Here is a 20,311-nt window from a genome sequence, read left to right on the forward strand (position 1 = left end):
AAAAATGCTTTCAAGGTTTAGTCCAGGATCGTTCTTCGTATGTCACTAACTCTAACTGAATTTGATTATTGACAATTTGGCATGATCGTGGATTGTTTGGTTTTCGAAGGGCGCGCACTGCGGCACCCTCACATCTTCGCCCGTTATTCACAGAGACGCAGAATTTGCAGGAGTAATATTTAAATAGTAATTTGTAGTTTAATATTCACAGACACTAGTATATATTCGGCTACAGTTTGGAGCCCTGCGCTTGGATTAACATGAAAGATGATTGTACCGAATATATTCGCATTTGCATGTTTACATTTACATTTGTTTATAAATAAAAAAATTATAAGTCAGTCTAAATTAGCTCACTCTGATTAGATGCAAAGTAGCCTAAAGCCGCCTTTCCACTGCACACGACATTCGGACACGACTGTCGGAGTTTGCCCCAGTCTTGGCGAGCTACCTCCAATCAGGCCACGAGCTACTGGTAGCTCGCGAGCGACGTGTTGGAGACCCCTGCTATACACAATGTGATTGGCCCGGCAAGAGTTTGGCGTTTACAGCTCAGAAGGGTATTGAGAGTTGCTAGACGACACTCACGGGCAGATTAGATTTGCTGCCGCTAGGGTGCGTCTAGTTTTCTAGGCTAGCTGCATGCTGGATGTTTTTCCATTTTCATACCATTCTTTGTAAACCCTTGAAATGGTTGTGCGTGAAAATCCCAGTAACTGAGCAGATTGTGAAATACTCAGACCGGCCCATCTGGCACCAACAACCATGCCACGCTCAAAATTGCTTAAATCACCTTTCTTTCACATTCTGACATTCAGTTTGGAGTTCAGGAGATGTTCTTGACCAGGACCACACCCCTAAATGCATTGAAGCAACTGAGTGATTGGTTGATTAGATAATTGCATTAATGATAAATTGAACAGGTGTTACTAATAATCCTTTAGGTGAGTATATTATATGAATTATAATTACTTTTAATATATAATATATAAATATAATTATTATATTAATTGACAATTAGCCAAATATCAATATAAATATATAATGCATGCATTTATAATTCTTTTAAACAATGTGTGTTCACTTGAGCTCTTTGTGAACCTATAATTATTAGGAATTTTTCTTTGATCACATCATGCATTGATATAGTCAGATATTCTTTTAGCTGTCATCTCAAACTTTCGCTGCAGCAGCAGTGTTTATTCCTTCCTTGTAAATGCATTTATCTTCATGATAATTTTCAGAACGCTCTCAATCTTCAGAAAAGAAGTGAATTGCACGTCTCTCTTGCGAGAAGTGAATCAAACGGATGTGCTGCCGCAGGTGTCTCACTTTCAGGTGCATGCGCTTCAGGGTTAATTGCAAACTCTGGATTAAACCTGAGTTAACAGAGACCATTAAACTTGATCTAAACCAGGTTGGATTTATCTGGATTTGTTAACTCTAAATCTACCTTCATGCAACAGGCCTCTGTGGTCTTGCGGTTCACACAAATCGTTTATATGCAATCAGTTGAAACTATGTCTGTTGTCTCTCACAGTTTTAAAATTGGTTGAGATTTGAAAATCATTTAGTGTGTACCAGGCCTAAGGAAACAAACTGACAACTACATCACAGAACAAAGACATAAACACAGATAAATCCTGACCATAAGTTTTTTGTTGTTGTTTGTTTTTGAAAGGAGTCTATTATACTCACCAAGACTGCCATTATTGTATACAATAAATACAGTGATATTGTGAAATATCACTACAACTTACAGTTTGAATATATTTTTTTTAAATGTTGGCTATTTTTTCTTGCCATGGCAAAGAAAAAGCATTACTCCAGTCTTTATGTTCACAAGAGCCTTCAGAGCTAATGCTAATGCTGATTTGGTGCTCAAGAAAAATATATTTGTCTCATTATTATTAGCTAAAGAGTTCCTATTTAGAGCGGCTTTTTATCAGGGTTTTTTTTTTTTTTTTTTTTTTTTTTTTTACAGAAAGATTGAAATAGAAATGTGAAATGGAATAACAATGTGAATTATTTGAAATGATTTAAAATGCTAAATGTATATTAACATTACAAATGTCTCAACTGTCTTTTCAATATTTTTGTTGCACATTTACAAAGAAGGACAGAGACCATACAGTGGGGCAAAAAAAGTATTTAGTCAGCCACCAGTTGTGCAAATTCTCCCACTTAAAAAGAGGAGAGGCCTGTAATTTTCCTCATAGGTACACATAGTTGACAGTAGTTGACAGAATAAGAAATAGAAAATCACATTGTCTGATTTTTAAAGAATTTATTTGCAAATTATGGTGATTGATACATGGCACTTTTTAGGGATCAAAAACCAAGCCAATACTGGTTGCATTCATCATGAATATCACATGGTCTAATTAAAAGTAAATGTAAAATGCAGTATATCAATTAATATCAAGTAGTAAATGAGATTAGCTACTAATGTAAACAAGGTGCAGAATGCCAATGATATATGTCAAGATTAACTTTATTTTTATTCAGCAATCATACAAATATACAAAAGACATAGGGTATAACGGAGCTAAAGGCACACCCTCAAATGTGTTCTTCATTGCTTCTATGACTGCAGAAAATGTGTTTTTATTGAACATTAATGGAGCAACAGATTTTGTGTGAAAATAAATCATAAAAGCAGTTTGTTTTTAAAAAAAAAATGTATAAAATGTATGCGGTGGCAAGGTACGAGTTAGTCATATATAATTTATGCAGTTAAGAAAGGTGTTTGATAACTTTATTTGATTGCTGTATGTCTAACAGGTTGGAAGGCCACAGGTAAATGTGACATTTATTATAATGGGATTATGTATAAAGATTGTTTTAAGTTTACTTAAATAAAAATGTGTTCTTCTAACAGCCTAATAAATACTGAAATTGGTCGCTTTCAATTATACTGTAATGTTGTCTATCATTAATGTTTTAAAATGTATTTCATAAAGACATCAGCAGCAGTATTAGTATCAGTGATACTGGCCTTCATTCATAAAAAAAAAAATATATGCCTTTACAACCAATTTAAAATATACAGTCTTTAAATTGTTTCTACATACATTTGGAGAGTAACTGCAAAATTCTTACAATATAAAAATATAAAAAATGACAATGTTTTTAATAGTGAATAAGTACAGAAATAAATGTGAGATTAATTCGTTTAAAAACAATTTCTAGCAAAGTTTGCACTATTTTCTTTGGCACTCATTGATAAATAAAATTTTAGTTTAACATATTGTTCCGTTATATGTACCTTGACCAAAACTGAAAATCATTAACAAGACATTAGTCTCATAATATAGACATTAATTTTATGTACATAAATATACAACATTTCTAAACAAAACTTTAAATATTCGATTGTTTTCATGGATCAGCCAATTTTCCATATGTATATTCAAAAGCGGTTGTTAAGAAAAGTGCAGAGCCATCTAATGGTTTAAAAAAAATCTGTCAAACGCCCCGTTTTTTACCCCGCTGTGCCTTTAGCCCCATTGTATCCTATATATTTTTACTAAAAGGTGTAAGACATGCAAAATAAAAATATTTACAGAGGAAATTAAAAACTGAAGAGCTCAGATGCAAAAGCCGCTAAATGCAACCTCTGACCGAAATGAGATAATCATATTGAGTGAATGCTCTCCACACATAGTGTACATTTATCAAGTGTCAACCCATTCAGAAATACTAGTTTGTTGGCAGAAACCTCTAAACACCACTTCCCGTAGTGAGCAAAAATTCTTTAAGTCCACAAAAACCATGAATCGAATGATATGATTTCAAGATGAATGACGGTGTGCGAATGAGACATCTTTCATTTGCCGAGCTTCCATTGTTACAGTTGCAGGGATTTTGCGACTAGCAAGTAAACACAACAGGGTTCCTTGTGCTTCTGTAAAACTCTGACAGAAATTGATGTGGCCGTCACTTTGCATCATAGCGCCCCCTACTCTGTGGATCAGTTTCTTTATTGTTACATTTTGAATTTTCCTTTAATCTTTTGCAATGTTTCCAATTGCATCTTTAGTGATTTTGCAACTGTTTACTATGTCCCTTTGTCCAAACAAATCATACCGGTGAGGTGACATTCTTCAAAATAAGGCATTTCATTAACTGACTAATAACCTTTTCATTGCCATTAAAGTGAAATTACTAACCCTAAACATAGGAGCCTGATAAAAAAAATTAAATTTAAAAGACCACATGTAAGATGGACTTAGGCAAGGCAAGTTTATTTGTACAGCACATCTCATACCCAATGGCAATTCAAAGTGCTTTACATAGAAATTAATTAAAACAGTGGTAACAAATGCATGAGAAAAAAAAGAATACCATATGGACGAATAAAAAATTAAAAACAAGCATAGTTAAAACAGTTGTAAAGATAATAATAGTAATTAAAAAATAATAATAATTAAAAAAATAAGATAAAATAAAATGGTCAGATCCACAATAATGGTCTGATATAAAAACAAACATTCTTCAGTTTACAGCCTACATACATGTACCATCTTAATTAGAACACCTCTCATTCATTTCTTTCTCAAACACGTTCATAACATCCAATTTTGATCACTCTTCCGATTTTTACTCAGAAACCTTCTTGTTAAAACCCTTACTCACTCATCATACCCTCCACAGATTTACACATACTCAAACCTTATTGTCAAACTTACTATTTCCATCAAACCCAGTTTTCACTCGTCATATTTAACTCAAAAGAACATATAAAATAAACAATAACCAGAGATAAGAACAAAGGTAAACTAAAACAATTATAAAAAGAATAAAGAGATAAGATAGGGTGCAATCAGTCGGACGTACAGTGCTCGGAGCTCATTCAGTAAATGCACAGCTGAACAGATGTGTTTTGAGTCTGGATTTGAATGTGGCTACTGTTGGAGCACATCTGATCTGTTCAGGAAGCTGGTTCCAACTGCGGCTGGCATAATAGCTAAAAGCAGACTCTCCTTGCTTTGAGTGAACTCTTGGTATTTCTAACTGACTTGATCCTGCTGATCTGAGTGATCTGTTGGGTTTGTATTTAATCAGCATATCTGCGATGTATTGAGGTCCCAGCTCATTGAGTGATTTATAAACAAGTAATAGTACTTTAAAGTCGATCCTAAATGTAACTGGAAGCCAGTGTAAAGACCTGAGGACTGGTGTGATATGGTCATATTTTCTGGTTCTGCTCACAATCCTGGCAGCAGCGTTCTGTATGAGCTGCAGCTGTCTAATGGTCTTTTTAGGAAGGCCAGTGAGAAGGCCTTTACAATAATCCACCCTACTGGTGATGAAAGCATGAACGAGTTTCTCTAAGTCTTGCCTGGAGACAAAACATCTAATCCTTGCAATATTTTTCAGATGATAGTATGCTGATTTAGTTATTGCTTTGACATGACTACTGAAACTCAGGTCAGACTCTAAAATCACTCCAAGATTCCTGACTTGATTTTTTGTTATCAGGCCTTTAGCCTCAAGATATGCGTTCACCTTGAGAATTACATCTTTGTTTCCAAATGTAGTGATTTCGGTTTTGTCTTTGTTTAACTGAAGATAGTTTTGGCACATCCAGTTGTTAACTTCATCAATGCATTTGCACAGGGAGTCAATGGGGCTGTAGTCATTAGGTGATAGTGCTAAGTAGATCTGGGTGTCGTCAGCATAGCTGTGGTAAGCAATATTGTTCTTTTTCATTATTTGGCTCAGTGGCAGTATATACAGGTTAAACAGGAGTGGTGCTAGAATTGACCCTTGTGGGACTCCGCATGTCATGGATGTCCACTCAGACTTATGGTCTCCTATACTCACATAATAACCTCTCCCTTCTAAGTATGACCTGACACAATACCCAGATATTCTAGAGACAAATAGTCACCAAATGATACTTGCTTACATTGATAGAAATCTTTAAAAAGAGCAGCAACACCCCCACCTCTCCTAACAGATCTGCAAACACTCATAAAAGTAAAGTTAGGAGGGGCTGCTTCATTTAGGACTGTTGCACTACAGTTTTCTTATAGCCACGTTTCATTTAGAAGCAGAAAATCTAGGTTGTTATTGGTTATTAGGTCATTGACTAGAAATGATTTGTTCTTAAGTGAACGGATGTTTAAAAGCGCTAACTTAACAGTAATAATTTTTTTCTCCACATTAATCCTATTTTGGCAGGTAACAGGCAGCAGATTATATTGGTTTATTAAATGGCCTGACAAGGCCTTAGACTTTCTTTCACGTAACAGAACAGAGATAGAGAAAGAGGCAGGCACACTGGGTTCCCCCTTGTTTTGTAAACATTTGATAAAGTTACTGTTATCATAGCGGGGCCCCAAAACACATCACTGAGAGCTGGAATCAGTTGTTTTTGGTTCACCTACAACAGATGGAGGAGGGTGTGGGCCCTGGCGTTGTGACCGAAGAAATCTCACAGGAGGAGGGCGAGGACAAGCTGGGCCCACAGGCTTTGGTGTTTGTGGGGCTCGACGATTTTTGGTCGATATTTGGGGGCTCATAGCGATTGAGTGTGATAGTCTGATTCCAGCATGAACCAAGTCCTCCATTTTCTCTGAGAAGCTCAGATGCGGGGATGCTGGAGAGAGGAATGACATGTCCGGTGAGAGGGGCTGTTGCTCTGGTGTTATCGGAAGCTGAAATATGTTGTCCTGGCTTCCATGTCCATTTTCCAGAAAATCATCCTTGGGTGCTGAATCTTGGAGCAGATCTAATCCTTCACAGTCAGTCTGTGGTGAGCTCTGTGGGCAGGGCTCAGCTGGGAGTGTGTCCGTGAGCAATTGTTGTTGTGGGGGCGTGGTCTTATAATTGTCCTTGTGGGATGTGTCAGCCACATGTCCATTCAGCTGCTGAAAAGTCCTGTGGTCGTCCATACTCTGTATCAGGTTGAGTGGGTTAGAACACACAGCTGAAGGATGATGAAGGGAAAAATAGATATTGTCCTTTAACACTCTTGCACCAAGTTTGTTTGGGTGGTGGCCATTTGATGTAAACAATTGTCTCTGGCTCCAGAAGAGATTAAAGTTGTCGATGAAATTCACTCCCTTCATCATGCAGGTTTTTTGCAGTCATGTATTAAGCCCAAGCAACCGTGAGAATCTATTTGTTCCTCTTGCTGGCAGTGGTCCACTGATGAACGGCTGAACTTTCAGTTTGCTAAGTGTTTCAAAAAGTTAATTGAAATCCCTTTTAATGAGTTCTGACTGCTCTCTCTGAATATCGTTCTTCCCTACATGAATGATAAGTCGATTTGCGGTCTTATGTTTTATCAGGATGTTCTGAATTTCCCTGTTTACATCAGAAATGGTTGCTTGTGGAAGGCAGCATGTAGTTGTATCTCTGCTGCTAATGTTTCTGACTGTAGAGTCACCCACTATCAGAGTCCTTGGCTCGGCTGCGCTCTGAGCTGAGGGCCGCTGTCTGCTCGACCTTGAGCGCCTGTTAGCATTAGTGTTAGCTGTGGGCTGATGCAATCTGTGTTCGATCACATTCATCACGTTTTGGGATTCATCACCCTCATTCATTAATACTTCAAATCTGTTTTCGAGATGTATCGATGGTGGTCGGAAACTAGTGTTTGCAATCCTTGTGTCTGGGGTAGAGCATACTACTGCAGCAATATATGAAGCTCGTGACAATCTGACGTCTCGAGTGCGTTTGGGTCTTGCCCCCTGTTTGTGCCATCGATTAATGTGTTGATCAGTTACTTGTTTCTCCATCTGTTGAGTAGCACTAAATTTACGGGACTCACCAGCTGTGTGCAGAGGACGTCTGTAATGAAGCTCTGCTGTGTGATTCGTCCGGTTTGGTAGTTGCGCAAATAACTGTTTCAAGAACTGCGATCCGTTGTGAAAGTCTGTGGCAGTTTGTTCAGCAAGTAGATTCTTGAACTAAAAGAGGCATTTTCTTATCCTTTCGATAGTAGGCAGCTGTGTTTTCCCTTCCGGAATGTAAGCTGATGGAAGGGAGAGGCTGGTCGAATGAAGTGTTCGCTTTTTTGTAGTAATCCAGTCTCCAGAGTTTCAAGTTTTATCATAAATGTTAAGCTTTGTTGTTTGAGCGCTGTGTTGATTTGCTGAAGTTGAAGTTATGAGATAAAATATAGAAGCGATAGAGCAAAGCGCGGAGCAGTAAGCAAGAGCGTCCGAACAGTAGCGAAGCAGGAAGCAAGTCTTAGAAGCAGGACTTAGAGGTTTTTGCATCTGAATCCTTCAACTGCAGCCAGCATTTAGACTGTATTACTGTAAGTAGTTATAGCAATGTGAATACAAAGATAAATTACTAGGTTTATTATATAACTGGGCTTACATTATATACTGTGTATCAACTCTATTATGAACACTTTTAATGAGAAACATTCTTTTTTATTTTTGCAGCAACACATAGTCAAAACATTACATTTGGCCAATAACAAGTATTTCTTGCCAGGTTTTGTACTCTTGAACATGAGACCTAGTCTTTCAATGTGACTTTATGCTTTTTTGTTCTTTTTTAGAAGCAGCAACCATATGGAATGTTTAATATTTATTAAAATGACAATGATTTTTCGTGACTTTGCTTATATTTTTCTTTGTTGGAAGAGGACAAACATCACCACTAGCTCACCGAATATCACACTATTTACTAATTACAGAAGACAAATTTTGCACTTTCTGGACAAGGTTTTTGTCTAGGTTTTCTCCAGTGTGAGTCCGTTGGTGCCGTTTTAAATAGCTTGCTCTGGTAAAAGCTTTCCCGCACTCAGGGCACACATAAGATTTCTCACTGGCATGTATTTTCTGGTGTGATTTTAAACTGCCAAGCAGTTTAAAACTCTCTCCACACAAAGAGCATAAATAGGGTCTCTCATCTGTATGAAGTTTCAGATGTGCCTTTAAGCGTGCTGCCAAAATAAACTTTTTGCCACACTTTTCGCAACTAAACGGTCTTTCTTCAGAGTGAATGAGCAAATGCGTTTTCAATGTGTTGCTCTCTGCAAACCTCTTGCCACACTCAGAACACTCGTGTAACTTCTCTCCAGAATGATATTTCATGTGCATGTGTAGGCTTCTTTGAACTGTGAAGCTCTTCCCACACTCATGGCATGTGAACGGCTTCTCTCCGGTGTGAGTTCTTATGTGCTTGTTAAGGTGTGCTTTACAATTGAAACTCTTTTCACACTGAGGGCATGTGTAAGGCTTCTCTCCGGTGTGAATTCTCATGTGATCTTTAAGCTGTCCTCTATGTGTGAAACTCTTTCCACACTGTGGACACTTGGATGGCTTCTCTCCGGTGTGAATTCTTATGTGAATTTTAAAGTTTCCTTTATGTGTAAAACTCTTTCCACACTGAGGGCATATGAAAGGCTTTTCTCCGGTGTGACTTCTCATGTGACGCTTTATGTATCCTTTATCTGTGAAACTCTTTCCACACTGATGGCATGTGTAAGGCTTCTCACCAGAGTGAATTCTCATGTGACACATGAGGTTTTCTTTATTTGTGAAACGCTTTCCACACTGAAGGCAAGTTAAAGGGCTCTCTTCTGTGTGAATTCTTGCATGAAACTTTAGGTTTTCTTTATTTGTAAAACTCTTTCCACACTGATGGCAACTGAAAGGCCCCTCTTCGATGTGACTTCTCATGTGAAACCTAAGGCTTCCTTTATGTAAGAAGCTCTTGTCACACTGGGGGCAAGAGAAAGGCTTCTCTCCGGTGTGAACTCTCACATGACATGTAAGACTGCTTTTGCACGCAAAACTTCTTCCACACAGGTGACACGTGAAAGGCCTCCCTCTAGTGTGAATTCTCATGTGAACATTAAGGTTTCCTTTACACTTGAAGTTCTTTCCACACAGGTGACACGTGAAAGGCCTCTCTTCAGTGTGAATTCTCATGTGACTATTGAGGTGTCCTTTACACATGAAGTTCTTTCCACACAGATGACATGCATATGGCTTCTCTCCAGTGTGTATTCTAATGTGTTCTTTAAGGTGTCCTTTGTGAATAAAAATCTTCTCACACTGAGGGCAGGAGAAAGAATTATTGGCTTCTGTTTTTTGTGAGAAATTATTTTCAGTTAGCGAGGAACTGATACATTTTTCTCCAACTATAAAATCTTCAGGTTTCTCGAAATAGTGGTTCTCCTTGACGTCACTCATTTCTTGACTTTCCTCTTTCACTTCCATCTGGTCTAAAATTAACATATTACATTGTCAAAAATAAGTTAAATAAAAGGTGAAACAAGAAACACTAAATTGAAGTTCAGCTTAAATAGTTAGTTCAACCATTAACCCATAATTTACTCGTTCTCAAGCCATCCTAGGTGTATGTGCCTTTCTTCTTTCAGCCAAACACGATCAGAATTACATAAAAAAAAAATATCCTGGCTCTTCCAAGCTTTATATCGGGAGTGAATGGTACCCTAGATTTCGAAGGCCAAAAAAGTGCACCTATCCATCATAAAAGTGGCTCCAGGGGCTCCAGGGGGTTAATAAAGGCATTCTGCACAAGCAATGCATTTTTGTCAGAGTAATTTCCATATTTATAATTTTCTAAACTATTATCACTGCCTTTAGGTAACAGCCATATGTAAATCTAGTTCAGGCCGAAGAGTGACCTCTGACTTGACACATGATGTAGGAGTAGCATAAGCATAGGTGAGAGTAGATGCCTCTCGCATTTTAAACAAATACCGCTGGGCAGCAAATGCTCCGGTAACTAACATAACCTTTGTTCTTTGAGAATGAGGATTGCGTCAGTTATCCTTATGCTATGGGGAAACTCTGTTTTCACCAAAATACTGAAGCAGGGCTCAACAGTAATGTTAACATTACTGATGTAAATAAAAATTATTTTCCATAATTTTCCATTTTTCTTTGCCAGAAAGTCTCAGGGGAGAAGTGCAAGTCATCCGGGAGGCACCACTGGTCCGCTACAGAGGCTTGCTTCGACTGCAAGTAGAGAGGCTTCTTCGTCCTTCGGATGAGACGTTAAACTGAGGTCTCGACTCTCTGTGGTCGTTAAAAATCCCAGGATGTCCTTCGATAAAGAGTAGGGGTATAACCCCGGCATCCTGGCCAAATTTGCCCATTGGCCCCTGTCCATCATGGCCTGCTAATAATCCCCCTATCCTGATTGGCTTCATCACCCGGTCTCCTCTCCACCAATCAGCTGGTGTGTGGTGAGCATTCTGGCGCAAAATGGCTGCCGTCGCATCATCCAGGTGGATGCTGCACATTGGTGGTGGCTGAGGAGATTCCCCCCTTCTATATGTAAATCGCTTTGGGTGTCTAGAAAAGCGCTATATAAATGTATTGAATTATTATTATTATTATTATATTATCTATCAGGTGACAGTATTTTGGAAAAATTTCAGCGTTTCCCCATAGCATTAGGATAACTCATCTCAGCCTCAGACATCACGCCCATTGACTGTTGGCTGAACGTCTGATGCATATGGCACACTAAACTGGAACACTTCAGGTGTTTTGATAGTCATTTGATTGTCGTCATGTTTGTGTTGCATTCTTTAACAGTCCACCTGGAAACAAAGCTGTCATAATGCAAACTCCCTTGGGGAAGAAGAGTGCTGTCGTGTTTACATTGTAACAATATCCCTTTTCACACATATCTTAACAGATCATGTGTGAACAAGCCCTTTTCAAAAATACTGGAAAATGGGTTTCAGCAATATACCAGTAAAGAAAGTTGTAACATTACCAGTAAATTACTGGCAGTGATGCCAGTAACGCATTACTCTAATCTGACTACTTTTTTTCCAGTAACGAGTAATCGAACGCGTTACTATTTCCAAACCAGTAATCATATTAAAGTAACTTCTCCAAGTCACTTTTTTAGTCATTGTCCTTAGTAAAAAATTAAAAAATATATTTTTGAATTTTCTCCGTCACAGTTTGTCTGCTATATTATTTATTAAAGCTTATTTATTAAATTCAGGCAAATTATGAAACATTTATTAAAATTAAGATAAAATTTATATAAAGCTTTCTACAAAACAAATCTTAATGAAGTGGTCGAAATCGAAATCTTTGACATATATTGCACATCTGTGCATGTTTCATAATTAATATAGCCTAGATGAAATTTAAAAATAACATTATACTATTTAAACATAATACAAAATACATTGTTTGGCTAAAAAAGTAATCTTCTCCTCCTTTCCTGTTGGCGCCGATAAAATGTTTGCCCAATGAGGATGTACATTTGGTGAATTTGAACTAGCCTCGAGTATAGTTGGTGCTGCAGATAGTAATGCCATAATATTAACAGTATTGGCAACGATATGCGTCTGTTCATTCATTCATTCAAATGGATACAAATGTATTAAAACACAAACTTTGGTTCGGACCTTGGTGTGGACTTTCAGGTGTGAAAACGCCCTAAGTTACTTTTTAAAGGAGCAATGAGTAATCAGATTACTTATTCAAAGTAACTGTGGCACTGGGAACTGATTACCAGTAATATGCTCTGTGTTAACGCGGAATAAAGATTACGTATATTCATGTATGAAATCAGAACACGGCTGACGCAAGTCTGCTTTATGGCCAGTCATAAAGACTTGATTACATGATTAGTCCGCTCTGTTTAAAGTAAGGTTTTTAATTGTTTTTCTATTTAAATATGCGCTTAATTATCATTTTTGACCATTGTGCCACGTCTTGGAGCTTTTTTAATGTATCACGCTCGACGGATAGTGAAACTAAAGCGTTTCTCCTCATTCGGGCGGATGAAGAAAAAACAGCAGCACATGGGCGTAAATTTCATCTAACACTTGGGGGCAGTTTGGAAAACAAAAAATATCTTAAGGGTATTAAGGGTTTTTGAAGGGGACACATAATACAGCCAAAATTGTACTTTTAAGGATATGTGTGGTAGCCTGACAAGCCAGACCCACATCAAGATGTTTGGTCTGGAAACTCACCATTGACAGGGCTCAATCCGAGGGGCGGGATAAACGTTTGTTTTTCAAACTCCCTCTGCACGAGATAGGATAGCGCTACAACCAACCAGAGCAACGAAGGTGAAGCAGAGCTAGTTGACAGATTAAACTTTCGGCGTATCCGGTCGGCAAAACTCAGAACACATCTTCCCTTTTTAAGAATGACTTCAGTGCCGTTCTTTTCTCAGAAAAAAGCTCAACTCCAAGTCTTCTAGAATCACGGTCAAAGCTGATTCGAAAGACCGCCGTTCGCCAGCTTCTGTGTTTACTAGTAGCATGCAAGCTCAACTCGGCCGTCATTATGTTAAGGCCAGCCCACCGACTCTATACACGATGTGATTGGCCCGACCAGAGTTTGAATTTTACGGCTCAGAATTGTATTGAGTGTTGCTAGACGACACTCACGGCAGATTAGATTTGCTGCCGCTAGGGTGCGTCTAGATTTCTAGGCTATATGTGTGGCATTTTGGTGAACTGCAAAATTATCTTAGTCCTTTTTCTTTTTTTCTGTCATTTTATCTAGACAAATAACAAAACAATAGTTGTTTAAATACGAGTTATCATAGGTTCAATACATTAGGGGTGGGCGATATCTCGATATTTAAAATATATCGAGATATTTTTTCAGCTCGATATGGATTTGGACATATCGTATATATCGATATATTGTTTATATTAAATTCTGATTCCGCCACTTTGCTTGTTTGCCTTCTCTGTGTTGTGCTCGCGGAGCCTCGCGCGCCTCCCGCCTCTTGCTTTGTTCCCCCTCCCCTCGCGTGTTGTCTCATTGAACACGGCTGCTTCCACAACCAGGTGAGGATTAGTTATCATGTTGACAAGCACGCGCGTTGTTCAGGACTCAGTTTAGAGACCATGTTTTCCTTCTAACACAACTGCTTGCTAAAATTCATAAAGAAATATTAATGTTCATCATAGTTCAAATCGCACGTTTCACCCCACAGTCAGGGATTGACACTACTGGTGCAAGACGCGGTTGCAATCATGCCAGTTTATGATCTGTGTCTAACTGATGATCGCATAGTTTTCGGTTAAAATGTCAAAATGATCGCATATCATTTGAAAACATTTAAAAAGTATTGCAATATCATTACTATAATTATTTTGTCAGCTTTATCACGGGATTATGATGAATAGGTCTATTCACGTTTTAACCAAGAGGGAAAAACGCGACATCCCGGGTGTCCTGAGACACGCGGTGCTCTTCTGTCAGTTGTACTGTATCATATTATCATATAGCCTACCTTCTGACATTCATATTTCGTTCTGTAACTGGAAAAGAAGTGAAATTCAGCTCATGTGTAGCCTACATGATCTGCATGATGAGTTTGAATTTTGTCAAACTCATGACAAACATCACTGTTTGAATTTTGATACAAATTTAACAGGAAGTGGTGTTATGACAAACAGTTTATTTATATCTCAGTCATGCCCCATCTTTCGGCAAAATGCTTACTGTTTACTTTAACTGTAAAAAAGGGAGTCTTTGATTCATCTTTTGAAAGCATGAAATAAATGAAAAGAAGGCAATATTATTTATTTTCTTTTACAGTTAAATTATTATTATTTATGTAATCAGGGAGTTTTTTATTTTAAATGTCGCAAAAGCACTTGACTACCTCTTTGCACTTCAATAAAAAAAAAAAAAAAAGGTTTTTGTGGTATTTGGCATATTTGTTTTTGCTGTAGTTTTTAGGGGGTTATTTTTCCTGTAAAGATATCGAGATATATATCGTATATCGAGATATAGCAAAATATATCGAGATATATTTTTTGCTCCATATCGCCCAGCCCTACAATACATGGTAATTCAATTATTAAAGATAAAAAAATAAAATAAATAAAAAACACTGCAGTAGATCCACAATATTAGCCTAATATCAGTTCATACATAGGATCATTGCCGTGTTAGTAGTAGTGGGTGTCATAGAACAAGCTACCAAAACAACAATCACTAAAATATCTGAATTATAAATCGGTTATCATTTTATTTGTCATTGCTAATTTATTAATAACTCAGCATTGTCTGTATTAAAGAGAAAAGAATCACTTCATCTGGTGTTTAAAGGGAATAAAATTGCCTTAACAGCTACTTACTGGAGTTCCACAACTACCGAAGAACTTTGTTCTCTCCCACCAGACTTGTGCCTGTAGGTGAGGTCCGTGGTGAACCAAAAACACAGTGAGGCAAGAGAGGGGGGAACTCAAAATGTTACTAAACTTAAAACGTATTTAGGCCGCGTTTGCGTTTTTATTGTTTTACTACTTGTTTTACTAATACAATTATTTTAGGTATATAAATATATTATTTACAATACACAAAGAGGTTTTGAATTATTTTTTAAAGGGGGACACACCTCAGATAGATGACAACCCTTTATGGTGAGGGGTGATTTTTTTTTTTAAACATTCGTTTGCATTATATAAAGCCATAAAGTTCTGCATGATTAAAGGCGTGGCCATTTTGAGTGACAGGTGGGTTGCTGTTTGTCTGCAAGTCACCACATCACCTCAGCTCCAGCCACGTCCTGCCTCTTTGCCCATTGTCAGTTATCCAGGAGTGGCGCACTTCCAAGATGACTTTACGCTCCAAAAACTCTCTTCAGAAACCTATGGGTTACATCACGGACACTACATCCATAATTTTTTTACAGTCTATGGTCTAGACCTTCTGCTGTCAGTCTAAATGTCTGTCTACGGGAGCCTAGGATAACTCTGGCACAATGCTAGTGCACCATATCGAAAAGGAAACTCAAGCTCCTCTTCACTTATATAGAAATTCTCATTTTAGACTTTAAATCGTGACTGGTGTTTCGTATTGCTCTATCCTCTGCACTTGTGCATTTGTCAGTAAGTCATGCGTCAGGTCAGAGGTCACTCTTCCGCCAGAACAAAACCGTTACTGGATGCCAGTAATTATAGTTTATAAAGTTATGAATAAGAAACTTTTGCTTTTAAAAAAAAAAAAAAAATGCATCGCTTCGCTTCAGAAGTACTTTTTTTGATCCCCTGAAGCTGTATGGATTACTTTTATAATGGATGGTGGACTTTTTTGGGCATCAAAATCTAGGATACCAAAATTTGGAAGAACCAGGATTGTGTTTGGTAAAAGTAACCTTGAAAGGCTTGAGGGAGAGTACATTATGGCATATGAACCTTTTAAGTTATGTGATCTTTAGTGTGCTAAAAGTTAATTCTGACATTCTCACGTTAACAATTTGAAACCTGCAAGATTACTACTGATATAAAATGTTTGAATTGATTTACAGTGTTACTCAGAATTATTTTTAATTGCTATTTTAACTCCTTTATAAAATTCAAGTCTGATGAATTTTCTTAAACTTTACTTGTATTACTTTCTTTACAATGAACGCCACATATTTCGCTGTGGATCTCCAAAATGCATAACTGTAACAAATGTACTTTAACAGTCCTTAATCAAGAAACAAACCTCTTTGTTCATCAGCATCTTCTTCATCTTTCACTCTGCAGGGTTCTGGAACATTCTTGTCCACAATCTCCACTTTAATAAACTCCATTTTTCCTGCAGTATGCCAAGCAAGATCTCAGCTGTTCAATCCTGCTGGCCTGGAAACTTTTCTTTGTCACGTTTAAGTGGGAATAATCAATAGAGAAAAGGGACACGTCAATCACCCTGTTCCCTATGTATGGATGCGCTTGAAAGTAAAGGCGGGCGTACACGGTGCGATTTTTGCTGTCGTACGAACTCGCAGACGATTTTTTTTTCTCGGGAGAAATCGCGTGGACATCGTGGATGCTCTTATCGTCGCAGCTCGCACCGTGTGAGAGGAAATACGAGACGAGCACGTTAAAGGGTAACTAAACCCCTGTTCACAGCCTAACTCCGCCCTCTGGCAATATTTGAAAAATGCTGCAAAAGTGGGCAGAGCCCAGCGGAGACAGAGGGGACGAGACGAGGGCGGGGCTGAGCGGGGGGGGGGGGGGCGTGCACCTGAGACCCGTAGTGACAACTTGTTTGACAGTTGTCAGACTCGCAAAGATTGATAGTGACTGGAGTGAGGACAGAAGTTTTGCAACAGAGCAGTCATCTAAACTAGAGGACTTTTCTCCACCACCTTCACCTGAAGTGGAGGAGGGTGAAATGTCTGTAGACACAGAGTTTGTAGGCTCAAACTGCTTTAACTCCCGATGCCGACGATGCTTTCATTCATTCATTCATTCATGCTAGCGAAGCAGCAGCGCAAGAGAGAATGAGATCACTAACTAATCTATGAACACTGAACAGCCATATACTTATACTGAATGCCACTAAAAAAGCGCAGGACCAATAGGTTCAAACCTAATAGCCTATTACAACAGATTTCCTCATATTAAATATTCCTCATGCATTAAATAAAAGTTAGACTACATACGCCAGCAGTCTAGCACGTTACGGATTTGTTGTTTGTTACCACGGCAACCATTTGCGTGTCAGGGTTTGACTGAAAGCTTCTGAGGTATGAAAATTATCTGTAGACATAACAGGCGGCAAAAATATCAGAAGAAAAGCTAAACATGTACTTACAACTGCATTATATATCTGTATTTTCTTCATTAGGATGTTGAAAGCAAGTGAAGAGAACTTCTAACAATGCTACACTAACAACTATGCTAATTAACTATCTAGGCTACACAAATTAATCTAAATAACTATACAAATGGCTGTGCTAACTAGATGATAGTATATGCTATCCTGATAATTTTCTATACTCGCAATTACAACTCCTGACTCGCTACAGAGGTTTTGAACTGAAACAGGATGCTTTTATACCAGGGGCGTGGTGAGCTCGCGCCAGGGGCGTTGTGAGTTCCCGCCAGGGGCGTGGTAGTGAGCCGTTGGAAGTACAAACCTACGTAAGGCAGTACCATAACGTCCAATAGGAAAATTCAACTGCAGTAGCCACCGTTCAACCTTAAGAGGGCAGCACTAAGACGTTTTTACACCATATATTATAGAATTTAAACACTTTAAACCCAACTGTCAAAACATTTAGTCGACTCTAGATGTCTTATGGCGGAATCACCATCGTCATCACCGGCGGCCATCTTGTCACAGGCAAGCTTTCTGTCGGGCTCTGTGGAACCTGATGTAAGGTGAGTGATCTGTACGAACATAAATACTCTTATCTCACTGAAATCTTGACGGATTTACAAATGGTTTGGTTTCTTACAAACGTTATTAACATGGCTACAAATCTGGATGCTTTAACATATTGAAATAGCAGCTTTTCGTTTAGATAAACCACTTAATCGTGCAGCTTGTGTATCACAGCTATAACTTACGTGCACTTTATCAAGGCTGAGACCACAATCGAGCTGTTCAATTATATAGGTTTTATTGAAACCAATAATGATTTTATGACAACCAATCTTTTGTCAAGTTAAAATAAACTTAGTTTGCATGTTTTTTTGTTTTTCTGTAAAAAAAATTAAATACAAATTTTATTATAATAATGATATATATATATATATATATATATATATATATATATATATATATATATATATATATATATATATATATATATTAGCAATAGCTAGCCCTGAAAAAAACATTCAGAGCTGTATATGTGTGTGTGTGTGCGTGTGATTAATTTCTCATGTTGCCATTCGGTACACAGTTTTAGTAGCCTATTGATTTAACATAAATACCTTTTTTATTGCACCTGTCTGTTCTGTTCAATGTTACTTTCATATTAAAGTCCAAGGTTATAATTCTTCATAAATATGTAGTGTCATAACTACATCTCTGACGTTTATAACAAACGAAACAGTTTGGAAATCGGTTGAAAATTGAGCAAGTTATGGCTATTTAAAAGTGCATGCACCATTAAAACACACTGTTACGAGTGAGCGAGCTGCCTGTGACAAGATGGCCGCAAGTTGCGGACGGCGACGTCCATTGGCCAACAGCGCGCACGAGACATCTAGCCTTGGTCGACTCAATGAACAATAATAATAAAGCTCCATTCTTGCAGATCATTAACTAAAAAAAGTTGTTCTAGGGTTTAGTTACCCTTTAAGAGCACCTCCCGACCTTACGATAATTTTTAAACATGTTTAAAAAGTTCGGCGAGTCGGCCCGATTTTTACCAGCATGACTGTCCCCTATTGCCAAATCAATCTATATGACTATTATTAGCTCAGTGGCTGCCACATACTGCGTTCACACACACACACACACACACACACACACACACACTTCTCTCTCTCTCTCTCTCTCTCTCTCTCTCTCTCTCTCTCTCTCTCTCTCTCTCTCTCTCTCTCTCTCTCTCTCTCACGTGCACTCTTCTCTCTCCCTCTGGTTGTTTCGGTTAAAAGGAATGGCTGTTCTCTGCTTTTCAACAAATAATTTTCACACCTTTGTTCTTTATTTTTTGTATCTAAAGCTATAGCAGCAACATTGAAAGCTCCGGAGTCCAGTGTCTGTGTTACATGAAAACTCGTGTGATCGCGGCCGGCTCGCGGTGCAAACAGTCGTGCCGTGTACCAGCTGATTTGATGCGATGATCAAATTAAATGACTCGTAGCGTCTGCAATATCTCACGACCTTCCGAGTGTCCGAATTCGCACAGTGTACGCCCGCCTTAAGTCATACATTTTGGTCCTATTTATGAGTGCAAAATATCAGCACTTCAGACAAAGCCATCCATGTCTACAATAGGTTCAACATTTTCAAAGCAAAATGCTTTCGGTAATATTATTAACATGTTTTTGGAACTAATTTCTTAAAAACTTTAAAACATCTATGAAACGTTATATACATATTAATTTAAATAAGGACTAAAGACAAACCTTTCTTCTTTCAAAAAACGTAACTGGCGCGGACCTTTTGATGTCAGCGGTACGGAGTGGCTGCTTCTTCTTCTGCTTCTTCTTCTTCTTCTTCTTCTGTTTTTATTGGCGGTTGGCAAACAACTTTCAGGTGCATTACCGCCACCCACTGATCTGGAGCACATGCTGGAGCAAGCCTGCAGTCTCCCTCTCATTTACTGAAGCTTTCGCGCCTCGATCGCCCCCCGGTGACCGGTCCCAGTATAGCCGCTCCTCTGTGTTTTCTAATGGACGCGAGGCAAACTAAATAATAAAATTACACTTTAAAAATGTTTCCCCAAAGTTAGTTTATGTCACTGAAGGCAGTTATCATCACGATGATTTCATTTCAGGTGTTCGTTTTAAAAGTAAGTTTAGTTTGAGTTATTTGATGCTATAAAAACGGGGGGTGTGACGTCATGATTGACAGCTGAGACTGACGGCTTCTCTGAGTGAAGTTGTCACTGAGGCACTAACGGATGTTTTTCGAAA

At 38.2% G+C, this 20,311-nt stretch overlaps 1 protein-coding gene across 3 annotated transcripts; it reads right to left on the reverse strand.

Annotated features, from left to right (window-relative positions):
- Positions 1-8,535: 8,535 nt before the first annotated feature.
- LOC137088829 (zinc finger protein 569-like) lies at positions 8,536-19,942 on the reverse strand. 3 transcript variants are annotated; one of them, XM_067452180.1, is made up of 3 exons: positions 19,802-19,942; positions 16,437-16,585; positions 8,536-10,198 (listed from the first exon to the last, which is right to left on the reverse strand). In XM_067452180.1, exons 2-3 carry the CDS (start codon positions 16,522-16,524, stop codon positions 8,646-8,648), a joined length of 1,641 nt encoding a protein of 546 aa, XP_067308281.1. In that variant the 5' UTR covers positions 16,525-16,585; positions 19,802-19,942; the 3' UTR covers positions 8,536-8,645. The 3 variants fall into 3 exon arrangements, with proteins under 3 accessions (XP_067308281.1, XP_067308283.1, XP_067308282.1); XM_067452182.1 differs by having other exon boundaries at positions 8,536-10,028; positions 16,437-16,529; positions 19,802-19,896; XM_067452181.1 differs by having other exon boundaries at positions 16,437-16,529; positions 19,802-19,896.
- Positions 19,943-20,311: the final 369 nt, after the last annotated feature.

This window comes from Pseudorasbora parva, chromosome 9, assembly GCF_024679245.1.
Source record: "Pseudorasbora parva isolate DD20220531a chromosome 9, ASM2467924v1, whole genome shotgun sequence".
NCBI classification, from domain to species: domain Eukaryota; kingdom Metazoa; phylum Chordata; class Actinopteri; order Cypriniformes; family Gobionidae; genus Pseudorasbora; species Pseudorasbora parva.

Excerpts from the sequence above, each read along its gene's own strand:
- LOC137088829 (XM_067452180.1), bottom strand. The coding sequence starts at position 16,524 with ATGGAGTTTATTAAAGTGGAGATTGTGGACAAGAATGTTCCAGAACCC. Across the intron at positions 10,199-16,436 it reads AGATGCTGATGAACAAAGAG|ACCAGATGGAAGTGAAAGAG; the intron begins GTTTGTTTCTTG and ends TGTTAATTTTAG.